The sequence below is a fragment of the Onychomys torridus genome, chromosome 6 (assembly GCF_903995425.1).
Source record: "Onychomys torridus chromosome 6, mOncTor1.1, whole genome shotgun sequence".
Taxonomy (NCBI): domain Eukaryota; kingdom Metazoa; phylum Chordata; class Mammalia; order Rodentia; family Cricetidae; genus Onychomys; species Onychomys torridus.
The window spans coordinates 67,098,453-67,116,712 of record NC_050448.1 but is presented as its reverse complement, the minus strand read 5'-3'; the positions used below and the strand labels follow the sequence as shown (position 1 = coordinate 67,116,712).

The 18,260-nt window shown below is 44.8% G+C and overlaps 1 protein-coding gene across 1 annotated transcript in view; it reads right to left on the bottom strand.

The window, feature by feature from the left end:
• Nup210l (nucleoporin 210 like) overlaps positions 1-18,260 on the bottom strand; it is a 93,192-nt gene that overhangs the window by 62,903 nt on the left and 12,029 nt on the right. The window contains exons 6-12 of the mRNA XM_036191226.1: positions 13,794-13,926; positions 12,351-12,509; positions 8,482-8,550; positions 4,666-4,772; positions 2,921-3,061; positions 1,037-1,174; positions 263-418 (exon numbers count right to left, since the gene is read on the bottom strand). Coding sequence (XP_036047119.1) covers positions 263-418; positions 1,037-1,174; positions 2,921-3,061; positions 4,666-4,772; positions 8,482-8,550; positions 12,351-12,509; positions 13,794-13,926 — 903 coding nt within the window. The remainder of the gene's footprint in view (positions 1-262; positions 419-1,036; positions 1,175-2,920; positions 3,062-4,665; positions 4,773-8,481; positions 8,551-12,350; positions 12,510-13,793; positions 13,927-18,260) is intronic.

The following is an 18,260-nucleotide window of genomic DNA, read 5'->3' as shown; positions in this document are numbered from 1 at the left end:
ATGTCAGGTAGTCCTGGGTTGTATAAGAAAACAGACTGTGCAAGCCACAGGATGCAAGCCAGTCAATAATGCTCCATCATGGCCTCTGCTTCAGTTCCTGCCCTGAGTTCCTGCTCTGACGTGTGTCCATGACGGACTATAAACTGAAATAACCGGCCCCAGCTGCTTTTGGTCATGGTGTTTATCCCAGCAACAGAAACTTAACTGGGACATTGACAGTGGTGTCTCAGAGATACTCAATTGTCTCTAAAGAGACACTTACCTCAATTTCTCCATGTCGAAAAGGATTTTGTACATCTCGTGCCAAAATGGTACTGTTTCCTCTCACCTGACCTGCAGTCACCACACCTTTGGTGGTGACCATGGCCACTGTGTCATTAGAAGAGGTCCAGGTAAAGTTGCCACTACCGCCCTCTACCTGTGAAGAACCACAGCCTATGTTAACTCTTCTGGGAGAAAAGGAGAACTTAAGTGAAATGTAAACCTTGACTGGTGAAGTCGAATTTGGAACAAAATAAAATTATGTAATAAATGATCTCTGCACATGTCAATAAACAATCCGCAGTGAAGAAGGAAAATGAGCAAGAGGAGCATAAAGGGAGGCTGAGTAACTGTCCTGCCACAGAAGGCCACGGGGCGTCAGGGCATTAGGGAATATGAAAAGCTTCGTAAGACTCACAAGGAAATGATAGATGGCAGAGCCAGAAAGCATGCCAAGCCTTAGATCTGGTGGCTAGCAAACACTAAGTTACACTGTGAATTTGGCGGGGAGGTAAAAGTTAGCAATAAACTCGGGGCTGGGGATGTAGCTCAGCGGGCAGAGTGAAGCTCTGGGTTTGATCCCAGCACGGCATAAACCTGGTCTGGCACTGCAAGACTGTAACTCCAACACTCAAGAGCTACAGCAGGAGAATCAGAGGCTGCACACAGAGTTCAAGGCCAGTCTGAGCAACCTGTCAAAACTTTTTCAAAAAAGCAAACTATTAGAGAAACTGATTTATTGCTGTGTGAATTCTATTGTTAGAGGATGCTGTACCTGAACTTTGTAACGATTTACTATTCCCAGAGGATGATGGGGAAATGCCAGAAAGCCGGGTTTAAGCTGAATGGGAAAATAGATCTTCACTTCTTGATGGTGACTGATTTCATACTTATTAGACTGAGCACTGCTGTTCTGCAGGAACAAGGGAAAAAAAAGATCTAAATAGATTTCTTGAGACACTTTTTGGGGGGGCGGGGAGGGTGGTGGTTCGAGACAAGGTTTCTCTGTGTAGCCCTGGCTGTCCTGGAACTCTCTTTGTAGACCAGGCTGGCCTTGAACTCACAGAGTCCACCTGCCTCTGCCTCCCGAGTGCTGGGAATAAAGTCGTGTGCTGCCAGGATCAGCTCCTGAGATATTTTCATTGCCACTGAAAACATGAACAAAATGGTGTGTTCATGAAGTAGCCAACCATCTTCTACCTCTAAAAGAAAAAGAGCTGGGTGTGGTGGCACAGGTTAGGTGTTAACCCAGGAGGATCAGGAGTTCAAGGCCAGCTGAGGTTATCTTAAAAGGGGGAAAGGCCAGAAAAATAGAAGGAAACATGCAGAATTGGTCTAGTCTGCTTTCCATTGCTGTGATAAATACTATGACCAAAAGCAGCAGGGAGAGGAAAGGGTTTATTTCATTTTCCAGTTCACCGTCCAGCACTAAGGGAAGTCAGGACAGGCACTCAAAGCAGGAACCTCGAGGCAGGAACTAAGGCTGAACCACAGGGCAATGCTGCTCATTGGCTTGCTCTTCATGGCTTGCTCAGCTTGCTTTCTTATACAACCTAGGACCACCCACCCAAGGATGGTACCACCCACAGACGTGTTAATCAATCAAATGTGTGTTATGCACACACAGATAATAAATAAAAATTCCAACACTCAGTTCTTGCCACTGTTCACCAGCGCTGGTGAACAGTGGCAAGACCAACTGCAGTGTCTCAGTTACACCTGTACACAGAGCTCCACTTCTAGTGTGGAGGTCCTTGAAAGGACACAGATCCGCAGGGACTGCTATCCACTTCAGTGGAGAAAAAAAGCAGGACACAGCAGCGCTGGACGAAGGGTGGGCATGCAGGCAGAGGGCTGCGGGCTCAGCACTCAGGAGTCTCGGGCAGGAGCACTTTGAGTTCAAGGCTAGCCTGGGGTAGATGAAGAGACTCTGGGTCAGAAAAACAACAAAAAACCTGGAAATAAGGTAGAAGTCCAATGTCAGGGGCAGGGCTAAATGAATCAGCATGTTAACCATTTGGAATTTTAGAATAGAAAAACCCCTTACGTGGGGCTGGAGGGCTGGCTGAGGGGTGAGAGTTTGTACTGCTTTTGCAGAGGACCCATTAGAAGACTTGCAACTGCCTGGAGCTCCAGCTCTAGGGAGTCCAAAGTTTTCTTCTGGCCTGGAGGTCACCTGCATACAGGTGCACCCCCCCTCCCATACAGTTCTACAAATGACAAATCTTTTTCTTTAAGCTACTTATACATACTCAATGACACAGAGAAACACATGTATGGAAAAGTTTCTTTTCTTTTCTTTTTTTTTTTTTTAAAGATTTATTTATTATATATACAGTGCAATGTCTGCATGTATCCCTGTAGGCTAGAAGAGGGCACCAGATCTCATTACAGATGGTTGTGAGCCTCCATGGTTGCTGGAAATTGAACTCAGGACCTCTGGAAGAACAGCCAGTGCTCTTGACAGCTGAGCCATCTCTCCAGCCCCTAGAAAAGTTTCTTAAAGGAACTGTGTGTTATACGCAGTGAAGGACAGTCTGTAGAGGTATGCCATACTGTGTGGTGTGACAGAGGAAAGTGGCGTGTCACAGCTGCTTTACATCCTGGCAGTCTGCCCTGCCAGGGCTCCTAGGAAACAGACGGCTGCTGAGACACCCACCTGCTGAAGGCTGGAAGTCAGGGTTGCATTTATCACCACAACTCCATCTTTTAGGGCTTTTACCACGTGGTAAGATCCATTTGAAGTGCTTAGCTGCTCTTCAAAGTACTCCTGCAGAAACTGGAATGTAATCTCGAGATTCTGAAATCAGTCCAATGGCAACACAAATCGGAAGATGTATTTTTTTTCCTCCTAAAACCATGTTAATGGTCAACCATAGATAAGACTGCAGCTAGGCACTTAAGAGATGCAGGCATAAGAACAGAGTTAAGGGGGCTGGAGAGACGGCTCAGTGGTTAAGAGCAGTTGTTGCTCTTGTAGAAGACAATTCAATTCTCAGCATCTTCAGGGCAACTCACAACCACCTATGATAAGACCAGAGGATCCGACACATCTGCTCCCCGAGGGCACCTGCACTCACATGCACACACCCACAAATACATAATTAAAAATAAACAGGAACTAGGCCGTGGTGGCACACACTGTTAGTCCTAGAGAGAGAGACAAGTGGGTCTCTGCATTTGAGGCCAGCCTGGTCTACAGAGTGAGTTCCAGGACAACCAGGGCTACACAGAGAAACCCTGTCTCAAAAATCCAAAAAGTAAATAAATTAGCAGGAGCCAGAGAGATGGCTCAGGCCTCTGCTCTTCCAGAGGACCAAAGGTTCATTTCCCAACACCAATGTGGCCGTTCACAACCAAAGAAATCTAGTTACAGAGGATTCCACGCCCTCTTCTGGCCTCTATTGAGTATCAGGAATACATACATGCAGGAAAGCTATTTATACACATAAATTTTAAAAATATTTTAATATTTAAGATTAATTAATCAATCAATTAATTAATTTTTGTTTTTTGAGACAGGGTTTCTCTGTATAGGCCTGGCTGTCCTGGAACTGTCTTTGTAAACCAGGCTGGCCTCAAACTCAGAGATCCACCAGTCTCTGCCTCTTGAGTGCTGGGATTAAAGGAGTGTGCCACCATAGCAAACTACAATTAATTGACTTAAAAAAGAAGAAAAACCAAAACTTTTTTGCTTTCCCTCATGGAAAGTCTAAATTGGAAAAAGTGTGATTTTAAAATAGTATTCATTTGTGGAAAAATTCATCCATATCAGGAACAGAAACAGTTGAAGCTTATAAATTTAGGATAGTCCATGTCATTCCATTAATTCTAAACCCTGATAGTCCTGGGCAGGAACACATTTCACAGCTGGTGGCCAAATGTCACTCCGCCACTGTGGTGAGCATCTCTGTGTTAGATGGTGGTGTGCAGAGAGGCTTGTCCCTAACTGTTACTAGGCTGATCAACTCCTTCCGTAATTCTGATCATATTTGACTTTTGGTTTAGTATTCCCCAAGGACAACCCTAGTTAATGGGTTAACTAGTTAATCAAAACTTGTAACTTGCATTTAAAAAGGTAAAGATTGAGAGCAAAGGAAGAAAGCACGCATTCTCTCACACTCCAGGAGCTATCCACAAAGGATCTAGGAAAATAAGAGAGAGGGCTGTGGTGTGGCTCCGTTGGCAGAGTACTTACCTTGCACAGTTGAGGGCCTGGATTTGAACCACATAAACTAGACACAGAGCACAGACCTGTAATCTGAGCACTCTCCCAAGTGGATGCAGGAAGATCAGAAGTTCAAAGCCATTGTCTTCTGCATTGCTGGCTAAAAGTCCGGCATGGGCTACGTGAGATCCTGTCTCAGTGAGAGAAAATAGGACGAAAACAAAGGAGAGACTCACATCCGAAATATGGACCCTGGTGCTGCTCTTGTCAAATACGTCGACTGTGATGACATACACTTGGCCCACCTCGAGACTCCATCGGCCGCCAGGATGGATGGTGAAACCTGTGTGCACACAAGGAACATGAGACCAGGAAGAGGCCCGTGTCTTCAAACTTAAAAAGCTACTTAGAGCCTGCCAGTGGTGGTGCACGCCTGTAATCCCAGCACTCGGGAAGCAGAGGCGGGCGGATCTCTGTGAGTTCGAGGCCAGCCTGGTCTACCGAACGAGTTCTAAGACAGCTAAGGCTACAGAGAAAAAACAAACAAACAAACAAGCAAAAAAAAAGCTACTTGAAAAACACACTTGCTGATAGATTGAAATGGCTCTCAAACAGATCTCCCTTCAAACTGTGTGGCAGTTTAGGATTCCAAAATGCTTGGTTTAATTTATCTTAAGTGAAAGAAACACTGGCGTGTATATAGACAAGAACAAAGTATGTTAGACTTGTTGCTTCAAAATGCCTAAAGACATCAACATTTTTTCTTGAATAATGTCTCTTTTTCTAATTTAAAGATTGTTTTGCATAGATTATGGTATTGTTTCATAGGTTTGTTTTGGTTTTGTTTTCAGATTTTGAGACAAGTTCTCACTGACTCTTCTGTTTAAGCATGGCTGGTTGTTTCTGTTTTAAACAGGCCAGGTGTGGTGGTTTGAATAGGAATGGTCCCCGTTGACTCATATATTTAAATGCTTGGTCATCAGGGAATGGCCCAACTTGACAGAGATTAGGAGATGTGGCCTTAGAAAAGGTATGGCTTGGTGGAGGAAGTGTGTTACTCGGGGTGGACTTTGGGGTTTCAAATGCTCACGCCAGGTCCAGTGGCTCTCTCTCTCTCTCTTCCTGCTGCCTCTGGATCTGGATATAGAACTCTCAGCTCCTTCTCCTACACCATGTCTGCCTGCTTGCTACCATGCTTCCCACCGTGATGATAACAGGCTGAACCTCTGAGCTGTAAGCCGGTCCCAATTAGTTCCCGTTATAAGAGTTGCTGTGTTCATGGTGTCTCTTCACAGCCACAGAACATGGACTAAGACACCAGGCGTGATGGCACACACTTTGAATGCCAGCACTCAGGAAGCAGAGACAGGTGGATCTCTGTGGGTTCAAGGCCAGCCTTGTCTACGTAGGAGCTCTACACCAGCCAGGGCTACAGTGAGACTCTCAAAATGGCAACAATAAACCCCACTATTCTTTGAGCTTTATATATGCACACAGTGTGCTTTTACTGTACTCCCATCATCACCCTCTCCACCTGCCTCCTCTTCCTTCCCAAAGCTTTTTCTCCAAGCTTTCCTCTTACTTTCATGTCGTGTGTGCTCATGTGGGGGGTGGGGAGGTGGGCTGGAAGGACGGCTCAGTGGTTAAGAGCACTGGCTGCTCTCCCAGTGGTCCTGAATTCAATTTTCAGCAACTACATGGTGGCTCACAACTATCTATAGTGGGACCTGACACCCTCTTCTGGCCTAAAGTCAATAGAGCACTCATGTACATTAAATAAATAAATCTTGGGAAAAGAAAGGAAGAAAGAAAGAAGGAAGGAAGGAAGGAAGGAAGGAAGGAAGGAGAGAGAGAGAGAGAGAGAGAGAGAGAGAGAGAGAGAGAGAGAAAGGCTGGAGAGATGGCTCAGTGGTTAAGAGCACTGACTGCTCTTCTAGAGGACCCAGGTTCAATTCCCAGCAGCCACATGACAGCTCACAACTATCCGTAACTCCAAGATCTGACACCCTCACATAGACATACATGCAGGCAAAGTACCTATGCAAATAAAAATAAAGTAACTATTTAAAAAATGCTTGTGATTCTTAGAACTTTCCCTCAAGAATTTAGCTGGGTCTCAGGTATCATCCTTCACAGGCAGGATGGTTTTCCATCTCCTGCTTCTCTGAAATGCAGGATACCTACTTAATTGTATTCTCCATTATGATATTACATCTATAAAGAGACAATGTCAAAGTAAACATGTAATGAAAATACAGATTCACATATCACTGTAGCGGTGGTTGTACATGGCAACACCTCATTTCCACATCTTGTCATTAGCTGTTTCCATCTGACATTTCAGTGGATCCTTACTAAAACAGAGCAGCATGGAAAGGAGACAAAAAGAATGCTGACTGCTTTTCCACAGGGCCTGAGCTGAGTTCCCAGCACCCACATTACAACCTGTATTCACCGCTAACCAGCTCCAGGGTTCCAACACTCTCTTAGGACCTCCAAAGGCACCAGCCATGCATATGGTGCACAAACATGGAAATGCACATACTACAAAATAAAATAAATCTTTCTAAAAGTTAAAATAATAATTAAGGTTGCTTGCATGAGCATGGGCGCAGGGCTACTCATCTGAGCCAGGGCTGTACCAGGGCTACAGCACCAAGGGACGTGACGATTAACTAGCTATGGCTCCACCTCCCCTCCCCTAATGGAATATTGCTGAAGCCCGGCATTTTGGGGGGCCTGGAATTCACATGTGGCCCAGGGTGGCTTCAAATTGGCTCCTACCTTAGTCTTCCAAGTACTGGGACTATGGTGTGTGCAACCATGTCCAACTGCACAATCTATTTTAAGATGTTTCAGCTTTTTTTTTTTTTTTTTTTTTTGAGACAGGATTTCTCTGTGTAGCCATGGCTGTCCTGGATCTCATTCTGTGGACCAAGCTGGCCTTTAACTCAGAGATCCACCCAGTTCAGGCTACCGAGTGCTGGGATTAAAAGTGTGCACCACCACCATCTGGCTATGTTCTATTCTTTTTTTTTCTTTTCCTTTTTTTCGAGACAGGATTTTTCTGTGTAGCTTTGTGCCTTTCCTGGAACTCACTTGGTAGCCCAGGCTGGACTCGAACTCACCGAGAACCACCTGGCTCTGCCTCCCAGTGCTGAGATTAAAGGTGTGCACCACCACACCCAGCCTATGTTCTATTCTTATAAAGAGCATTCAATCAAGAAACATTATACAGCGGGGCGGTTCTCAGTGAGTTCGATGCCAGCCTAGTCTACAAAGTGAGTTCTAGGACCAACCAGAGCTATTCTACAGAAAAACCCTGTCTCAAAAAACCAGAAACCAAAACCCAAAGAAACAAAAACAAACAAACAAACAAAAAACCCATTGTGATAAAGACCATGATCAAGTATAGTGGTCTGAATGAGATGAGATTCCCCCTCAATAAGGTTCTGGCATTTCTTGGTGCTGTTGATGGCTGTTTGGGAAGGATCACTAGGTGTAGCCTTATTGGAGGAAGTGTGTCACTGTGGGCAGGCTTAAGGTTTCTAAGCTTCCCCGCTTCTGCAGTTTGCTCTGTTCCTGTTTGTGGGCACGGATATGAGTGCTGAGCTCTTGTGGTCATGGTGTCTTATCATAACAACAGAGAAGTAATACATCAAAGCCAAGTATGGTGGTGCATGCTTTTAATCCCAGCACTCAGGAGGCAGAGACAGGTGGATCTCTGTGAGTTCAAGGCCAGCCTGGTCTACACAGAGAGTTTCGGGACAGCCAAGACTATACAGAGAAACCCTGTCTTGGAAGAACACAACAAAGGAAGGAAGGAAGGAAGGAAGGAAGGAAGGAAGGAAGGAAGGAAGGAAGGAAGGAAGGAAGGAAGGAGAAAAGAAAGAAAACAGATCAAAGTCAGGTTGAATTCAAAGTCTCAGACTGAAGGCTGAAAGACTTTGGTAGCCTTTTTATGTTTAATACATTCGTTTTAGTGAATTCATTTATGTTTAATGCATTCACTTAAATTATTCAACTTTCTGAAAGCCATTATCTAAAATTACCTAAAAATCCGGGCTCCACGACATATATGGTAGAGTTTGGGAGTCCAGATACAGAGCGCATATGGACATCTTCATTTTTGCTTAAGGAAGTTATCTGAGCCAATGTTGGTACAAAAAGAAAGATGAGCCACTGAAGAAAAAAATAATAAATGTACACACACACACACACACACACACACACACACACACACAGGCCTGTCTCACTTCTGAGAAAAGCCTGAGAAGGCCCAACAGGATGGCTCGACCAGTGACAAGTAGTTGCTGCCAAGCCTGAAGACCTAAGTTTGACCCCCAGGACCCACATGGTCGGAGGAGACAGCGGACTCCCACAAGTTGTCACTTGACGCCACACACATACACATATACACACATAAATACATGTAATAAAAATTTGGGGGCTAACTAGTTAGCCACAGAGACAGATGGGTCTCTCTATGAATTCAAGGCCACCCTGAGTTATATACAAGATTGATCTCGTTTAAAAGAGAAACAGAGCCAAGCAGTAGTGGCACATGCCTTTAATCCTAGCACCAGAGAGGTGGAAACAGGAAGGGATATGGCTAGGCAGAGAAAGGAATATAAGGCAGGAGACAGGAGCTCAGTCTCTTTCAGGATGAGGGGTCCTGGAAGTGAGGACTATCTAGTGGCTGGCTGCTCTGCTTCTCTGGTCTTTCAGCACTTACCTCCCCCCCAAAAAAATGGGGGGCTAGAGAGATGCTCAGCACTGGCTGATCTTCCAGAGGACCTGGGTTCAGGTCCCAGCACCTACATCAATTCTCACCTCTGTCTGTGGCTCCAGTCCCAGATATCTGATACCCTCTTGTGGCTCTCCAGGCACTGAACAGTACACATGTACAGACAAAACACCCATATACACAGAATTAAATCTGAGGAAGATGAAATGGAAAGAAGAAGTTCATGTTCTGTAGTTTCAAAATTCATTTAGTTACAGAACTATTTCTTCAAGTAAATTCTCGTAGAGGGCCCAATATGGAATGCAGGAAAGCATGGTACCATTCTGGAGGAAGACAGAAACATTTGCCTGAAAATATGAACAGTGGTGGGGGTGGAAATCGGGGCAGGACTTGCCACTCAGCAGCATGCCTGGAGCTCTGTAGCTTCAATCACTATAACTTGCAGCAAATATTTAACACCAAGCTGTTTATTTCTTTGCCATCAAAAATACTTCTAGGAGTTACAGAGATGGCTCTGTAGTTTAGAGCACTTGTTACTCTTGCAGGGGACCTGGGTTTGATTCCTAACATCCACATGGGACTCACAACCATCCGTGACTCCAGTTCTAGGGGATCTGATGCCCTTTTCTGGCCTCCTCAGGCATCAGACACACACTTGGTACATTTACATATATGTAGGCAAACATTCATATACGTAATAAAATAAAATAGCGTCAGAGGCAGGTAGATCTCTGTGAATAAAACAAAAAAAAAATCTAAATTAAAAAAATACTTCTAGTTTACTTAGACATACTACTAGTTAAATACAATTACTTAATTACTTTCTGGAAGGAACACAGATTTGCCCCAATGTCTGTCCATCCAGGATACAATGAGGAATACAATTCCTCTCAAAGATAAACTACTCCTAAACTCTCTTGGTAGAGTGCTTGCCCAAAATGCACCATGCCTGGTTTCATGCCCAGCATCACACAAGACACAAAGTAAAGGTGGGTGTCAGGAGTTCAAGATCAGCAGAGCAAGTTTGAAGGAAGCCTAGGACATAGGAGGCCCAGTCAAAAAAAAAAAAAAAAAAAAAAGTTAACAAGTAAATAAATACAATATACAAAAATTAAAATGAGTAAAAGCTAAAAAGGACTGATGCAGCTCAGTTGTGGAGTGCTCATATAGAGACCCGTGTTCTGTTCTCAGCACTGAGGAGAGAAAATAGTCTGTCTTTCAGGTATATTTAAGTAGGTTAACTGAGACAGGCCAGCAATTCCAGTGTTCAGGGGGTAGTGGTAGGGGGATCTTAAGCTCCTTGGCTAGCTTGGGCTATTCAGTGGGTTCTAGGCCAGCCTGGGCTACACAGCAAGTCACTGTTTCAAAACAAACAAACAAACAATATCAATTAAGCAAACAAAAATCAAATGGGAAATTGTTCATGCACCCACCCAAATGATATATGAGTATGCATATTATACGTGTATACATACATATATATGTGATTGGCATACACTTGGTAATTGGTAATTATTTTTACCTGTTCACTATAGCAAATCTAAAGACTCCACAAACAACTGTCCATACTTGGCTGGTTCTGATATGTACTTGAATATAATAGTCATAAAACATAAGTATTAGAGTGAAATTCAGAAATACAACTTTCCCTTTATTTTATGGGCGAACATCAGACTGGCTTTTACACAGTCATTCCTGCTGCAAGAACACCACACACAGCCTTCTAACTCACACCCTCCACTGGTCTCCTCCATTTCTTTCCGATCAGCAAACTGGCCGGTCTCGGTTCCCTACAGCTCTAACTTCCTCCTCTTTAACTTACAGTCATGTGCAAGTTTCTCTTAAGTTCTCTTGGGCCGGGGAAGTGGATCAGCTGCTAGAGGGCTTGCCCAGCGAGATGAAGCGCTGGGGTCCATCCCCAGCACCACAGAACCGGAAGTGGTGGGACACACCTGCAACCGCAGCACTTGGGAGATGAGGAGGAACATCAAAAACTCATGGTTATCATCTGCTACACCATGAGTTTGAAGCCATGTGGGCTATGTGAGACATGTCTCTTCGTGTCTTTTTCGTAATTTCTACATGCTTTTCTTTCCTTCTTTTAAAAAAACTGAGCCATTTTTACTGACAACGTGACCAAGACTTCCTACTACTACAGTCTTTTGGTTTTCTTTTCTTTTTTTATTACTTTTATTTTATGTGTATGTGTGCCTGCATGTATAGTATGTCTGTGCACCGTGTGCAAGCAAGTGCCTGAGGAGGCCAGAAGAGATCGTCAGATCCCCTGAACTGAAGTTATAGCCACCATAAGGATACAGGAATCAAACCTGGGGCCTCTGGAAGAGCAGCCAGTGCTCTTAACCACTGAGCCATGGCTCTAGTTCCCGGTTTTATTTATTTATTTGTTTGTTTGCTTGCTTGTTTGACAGGCTTGCAGTATAGCAGCCCAGGCTGGCTGTTTCTGCCTTGGCCTCTAAGATACCAGGATTATAGGTGTTTGCCACAACTAGCTTAGTCTTTCAGGCCTTTTTGGATTAGTCAGGAACTAGGTATGACATCCTAGACACCTTAAAATGACTAGAAGCTGGTGGCAATTGAGTATAATCCTAACGTTAGAAAGTGAAATTGTATCTCAGAAAAGAAAATTGTGTGTGTGTGTGTGTGTGTGTGAGAGAGAGAGAGAGAGAAAGAGAGAGAGAGAGAGTTGTGAATGTGTGTGCCAGTACCCTCGGAGGCTGGAAGAAGGGAGATGCTCTGGAGCTGGAGTTGCAGGGGTTTGTGAGCCACCTGACATGGTGCTGCACTCAGGACCTCTGGAAGTGCTGTTAACTGCAGAGCCATTTCTCCAGCCCCATAATCACTCTTTTAAAAAAAAAAAATATTATTTATTTATTTATTGGATGTGCAACTGGTGTTTTGCCTGCATGAATGTCTGTGTGAAGGTGTTGGATCTCCTGGAACTGGAGTTACAGACCGCTGTGAACTGACATGTGGAGGCTGGAATCGAACCTGGATCATCTGAAATGGCAGTAAGAACGCTTAACCACCGAGCCATCTGTCCAGCCTCCTCCCCTGCCCCCCATTATCACTCTTAATAAGGTATTTTGCCAAGAACCATGCCTAGTATGTTCAGAGAAGTGTAGACTGGCCACTAAAGTGTGAACAAAAGGATACTCTTGTGGACAAAGATGAGGTTAGTTTGGCCTAGGTGGAGAGCAGTCACTGTGGCTGTGTGCTCATCCAGCAGAGCCACTTTCCCAGAAGGAAGCCCGTTATCTGTACCTCCGTGGTCTTGCAATTCCAGTGTGTAATGTTCCAGGGGAAATTTCACCTCTGTAAGACATGGAAGACAGACACAGGTAACAGTCCAGGAGAGTGGTGTTCCAGTGCACTGTGTGAGGAAGACAGAGCGTCAGACCTTTAAACCAACAGTAGGGTCTGTTTCTAATCCCCGTTTCAGAATGATGAATCTGCACAGAGAGAAGGGGTGCTGCGACCTAACTATTAACTTATACACTTAAAAACTAGGGGTTGGCGATTTAGCTCAGTGGTAGAGCATTTGCCTAGCAAGTGCAAGGCCCTGGGTTCGATCCTTAGCTCTGAAAAAACAAGCAAACAAACACACAAACAACAACAAAAAACCTAGTGAGTCACTGAGTGTGCTGCTGCACCCCTGTAATCCCAGCACCTAGAAGGCAGAGGCAGGAAGATCAGAAGTTCAAGATCAGCCTCAGTTAACTGGGGAGTTTGAGGTCAGCCTGAGGTTACCTGAGATACCCATCTCAAGCAACAGCAACAGTTGGGCATGGTGGTGCACACATTTCATCCAAGTCTATAGAAAGCAGAGGCAGGCGGATCTCTGAGAGCGCAAGGCCAGCCTGGTCTACATAGTGAGTTCTGGGACAGCCAGGGCTATGTAAAGAGACCCTACCTCAAAAAAAGAAACAAACCAATCAGGCAACACTGGGGCTGAAGAGCTCACTCTTCCAGAGGATGAGAGTTCTGTGCACAGCATCCACATCAGGTGGCTCACAACCACCTGTAACTCCAGCTCCAGGGGATCTACTGCCCTCTTCAGGACTCTGTGTGGACCTGCACTCACATGTACACATAACCACACACAGATTGCACACATACGCACATAATTATGATTAAAATAAATCTTTGTAAAACTAGCACCAGCAAAACGAATAAACCTGGTGAACTGGGTGGGTCACCACTAAGCATGGACAGGACACAGTTAACCGAGTCCACATAACTATTCATTCAATGGGCTTGTCTAGCCCATAGGCTATTAAGCTTGGTTAGCAGACTGAGCTTATGAAGGAACAATTCTCACAGAGCACCACAAAGGTCATCCAAGCCCCTCAGATAAGCTCTTTTCACTTCCCCCCTTATCAGCTGGTAATTCTGGGCTGTTATCTCAACAGTGGATGCAAATGCTGAGGCTCAGTGTCATTAACTAAGTTACATATGCCAATGAGCTCTCCAAATATGCAAACTTCGGTAGGTAGAAGAAGTATTTTATCACAAGATCTGAAACACAGAGAAGTGGGTTTGCTGTGGTTTGTGCACTGCCTCCCTCAGCGTGAGCTCGGGAAAGCTAAGCAGTCTTACCTGTCATCCTTCCCTGAACCATTTTTGCAACCTGGTATTTAATATAGGCTCCTACTAAGAGATACGTATCGTGGGATGGTATAAGAAATATGTTCTCCAGAACAAGCAGACGGATCAAGGCTGCCGACACTTTCTAAAAGAAGAAGGAAAATAAATTTTTTCCATGGGCAAAAGTCATTGAAGCTCCCACTCTTGTTCAAAGCTTACTTTTTTTTTTTTTTTTAAGCATACCTTAGGTTACTTTTTCTAAAGATTTATTTATTATGTATACAGTGTTCTGCCTGTACATAAGAAGAGGGCGTCAGATCTCACTACAGATGGTTGTGAGCCACCATGTGTTGCTGGGAATTGAACTCAGGACCTCTGCAAGAAGAGCCAGTGCTCTTAACCTCTGAGCCATCTCTCCAGCCCCAAGATTACTTTCAATAAGTTAAAAAACAATAGTTTTTCCATTTGTTCATTTGCTTTTATGTGTGTGCGAGTGTGGCTGTCACAGGGCATGTATGGAGGTCAGAGGACAGCTTGCAGAAATCCATTCTCTCTTTCTGCCGCATGGGGCCTCGGGATCAAACGCAGGTTGTTAGGCATGGCAGCAAGTGCCCTTACAAACTGAGAAATCTCATCAGCCCATTTTTTATAAGTTTAAAATATTTCCTGGGTTGGGGATTTAGCTCAGTGGTAGAGCGCTTGCCTAGCAAGCGCAAGGCCCTGGGTTCAATCCTCAGCTCCAGTTTAAAAAAAAAAAAAATTCCTAATAATCACCAATCATTTCAGGTTAAGCAGAAAGTGGCCATGAAACCATCTAACTGCAATGCAGCCTGCTAATCAAGAGCTCTCCACTGCCCCCTCTGTCTCCAGCTCTAGCTCTGTGTGTGAGTGTGGGGGGGGTGTCTGCCTGTCTGTCTGTTGCTCCTGTCACTCCCCAGCTGATAGGCCCTGCTGTGCAGGTTGGAGCAAAAGGGGGGGTCGGTGCAAAGAAATCAAGTGCAACATCCCTCCCCCACCTCTGTTTCTTAAAGAGTCTAAGATTTATTTTAGCCAAGCAGTAGGGGCACACACCTTAATCCCAGCACTAGGGAGGCAGAGGCAGGTGGATCTCTGAGTTCAAGGTCAGCCTGGTCTACAGAATGAATGAGTTCCAGGACAGCCAGGGCCACACAGAGAAATCCTGTCTCTCAGCAAGGGTGTGTGTGTGTGTGTGTGTGTGTGTGTGTGTGTGTGTGTGTGTGTGTGTTTATTTTTAACGCGCATGGGTATTTTACCTGTGTGTATGTCTGTGAACCATGTGTGTGCCTGGTGCCTTAGGAGGCCAGAAGAGGGTGTTGGATCCTCTGAGAATGAGATTACAGATGGTTGTGAACTACCATGCTGGTTCTGGGAATTGAACCTGGGTCCTTTGGAAGAGCAGCCAGTGCTTTTAACTGCTGAGTCATCTCTCCAGCCCTGATTCATATTAAAACTAACCCAGGATCAGGTTATTGGGCTGTTCAGTAGGATGTCCACATAGTTGTTCTTTGGTCGTGTAAATTAAATGCCAAAGTCATTTTTTTTTTCTTACTGTATGTTAGCTATAACTTATAAATACATTACAACAGGAAGCTGGGTATGATGCTACAAGTCTATAATTCCACCTTTTAAGAGATGGAGACAGGAGGATCAGAAGTCTGAGGTCAGCTTGGGGTACAAAGAGGGATTCTACCTTAAAAACCGAAACAGAACCAGAGGTGGCTCAGTCAGTGCAGTCCCTGTGACAGGCACTAGGAACCGAGGGCATGGTTTGTAATCCCAGCTCCAGGGAGGGAAGACACCTGGATCTCCAGGTACAACCTGATCAGTGAGCCTCGGGTCCCACTGAGAGACTCTGACTCAAAAAATAAGGAGGGTGGCTCCTGAAGGAATCAAGGTTGACCTCTGGTCTACACACACACACACACACACACACACACACACACACACACACACCAAGCACGCCAGCGCAAACACACCACAAACCTGTAGTAACATAAACAAACAACCAGAGTTGAGGGTAGAGCCTAGTGGTAGAGGACATGCATGCCAGCCCAGGACTAGGGTGGCTGAGATTGGAGGATCACTGTAAGTCTGAGGCCAGCCTGGGCTACAAAGTAAGATCTACTGTCTCAAAAACCTAAGGTCACAGTGGCGCACGCCTTTAATCCCAGCATCTGGGAGGCAGAGGCATGAAGTTGTCTCTGTGAGTTCCTGGCTAGCCTGGTCTACATTGTGAATTCAGGACAGCCAGAGCTGCAAAGAGAGACTCTGTCTCAAAAAGAACAATAAAACAAAACAAAAACCCTTAAACACAGGGGCTGGGAGATGACTCAGTTGTTACATGCTGTGCAAACTTAAGGATCTCAGTTCGATTCCCAGGACGCATGTAAAACAGCTGGGCACAATGAAACGCAGAGTTGGGGAGGTAGAGAGCTGAGGAGCTAGGGACAGGAGAATTTCTGGGCCTTGCTGGGCCCAGCCAGTCTAGCCAACCCAGTGAGCCCTAGTCTCAGTGAGAGAGACCCTGTCTCAAAAACTAAGGTGGAGAAATGATTGAGGAAAGACACCCTAACATCAACCTCTGGCATCCACACATCAACACAAAAACATACACACTTCAAGTCAATCAATCAATCAATCAATCAATCAATCAATATTTGGTTAAATACAAGTACACTGCCACAAAACTAGGGATTAAAGAGGCTCACTGAAGCTGAGAGCTGGCCCAGTGGTGAAGGCTCCTGTCAAGCAAGTCCGGGGAACTAAGTTTGATCCCTTCAACCCTCACAAAGGTGGGCAGAGAGGGCAGACTCCCCCACAACGTCCTCTGATCTTGGCATAAGTGCCACTAACAAATAAATAAATGCACTTTAAAATGTTTTAAAAAGAAGTTTGAAGAAAAAGAAGTCAAAAGCAAGTCACCAATAAGTGCCAGCAAATCAAAGGCAGGTGAGAACGGAAGACGTGGAGTTCTTGCAAGATGCTGCACCCCATGTTCCATGCCTTCTCACAGTTCTGCATTTTCACTTGACCACAGAAGATAAAGTTCCCAACGGTAATTTATGCAAGACAGAGTGTCTACACTTCTTTTGTGTGTGTGTGTGTGTGTGTGTGTGTGTGTGTGTGTGTGTATGTGTGTGTGTGTGTGTATTTGCTGTTGTTTGTTTTGGATGGGCTCCCACTATGTAGACACACTCCACACTCACTATGCAGTCGACCACCTGGATCTCTAAGCTGGACCCAAGGTTAAACATTGTTGGAATAGAGAGCTTGCTCAGTAAAGTGCTGATGTACAAGCATGAAGACCTAAATTTGACCCCTGGCACCCACATAAAAGCTAGGATCAGTGTCATTTGTTTAACTCCGTGAAGGTGTGCTACTGTGCCTGTCTAAAACACCTGATTGGCCTAATAAAGAGCTGAACGGCCAATAGCTAGGCAGGAGAAAGGATAGGGGGGCTGGCAGGCAGAGCGAATGAATAGGAGGAGAAATCTGGAGTTGAAAGAAAAGCAGGAAAGAAGAGTGAGAAGAGGAGGGAGGAGGACGCCAGGGGCCAGCCACCCGGCCACACACTCACCCATGGAGTAAGAAGGGAAGAAAATACATAAAATAAAGACAAAAAGCTCAGAGGGCAAAGGTTGACAGGATAATTTAAGAAAAGCTGGCTAGAAATAAGCCAAGCTAAGTCCAGGCATTCATAAGTAAGAATAAATGTCCGTGTATTTATTTGGGAGCTGGGTGGCGGGATCCCAAAGAGTAAAAAAAACAAAACAAAACCTACTTTCTCCTTTGCTGCAATCTTCTATCAAGGTGTTCAGCCTCATCACAGGCTACAGAAATGGAGGCAGCTGACTGGAGACTAAGACCAATTAAACAGTGGCCAAAATAAATGTTTCCTCTACTGAAAAATTGATGTCTAGTGGTGAAGAGCAGTAGTTGTTCATGCAGGGGACCTGGGTTCAATTTCCAGAATCCACTGTAACTCCAGTTCCTGGGCATCGGATGCCCTCTTCCAGCTCCCTCTTTTTTCTTCCAAGAGTACCAGGCACACACGTGGCACACAACACATGTGCAGGCAAACACTCATAATTTTAAACCTAAAATAATTTTTTAAAAATTTAAATAAGAAAGGCTTTAGATTGGGCATGGTAGCACACACCTTTAATCCCAGTACCCAAGAGGCAAAAGCTAGAGGACCTCTGTAAGTTGGAGGCCAGCCTGTTCTACATAGTGAGCTTTAGGCCAGCCAAGAGAACATACAGACCTTATCTAAAAAAAAAAAAAAAAAAAAAAAAGCAGACCCTTGGACTTATACAAAAGAATTGGCAGGTAAAATGCAGTTAGCTCTTTTTCTATTTTTAAAAGAGAATGTGTGAAGCACTTGCCTATCATGTGGAAGGCATGGGTTTGATCCTTGGCATCAGAGTCTCTCTATGTAACCCTGGCTGGCATGGAATT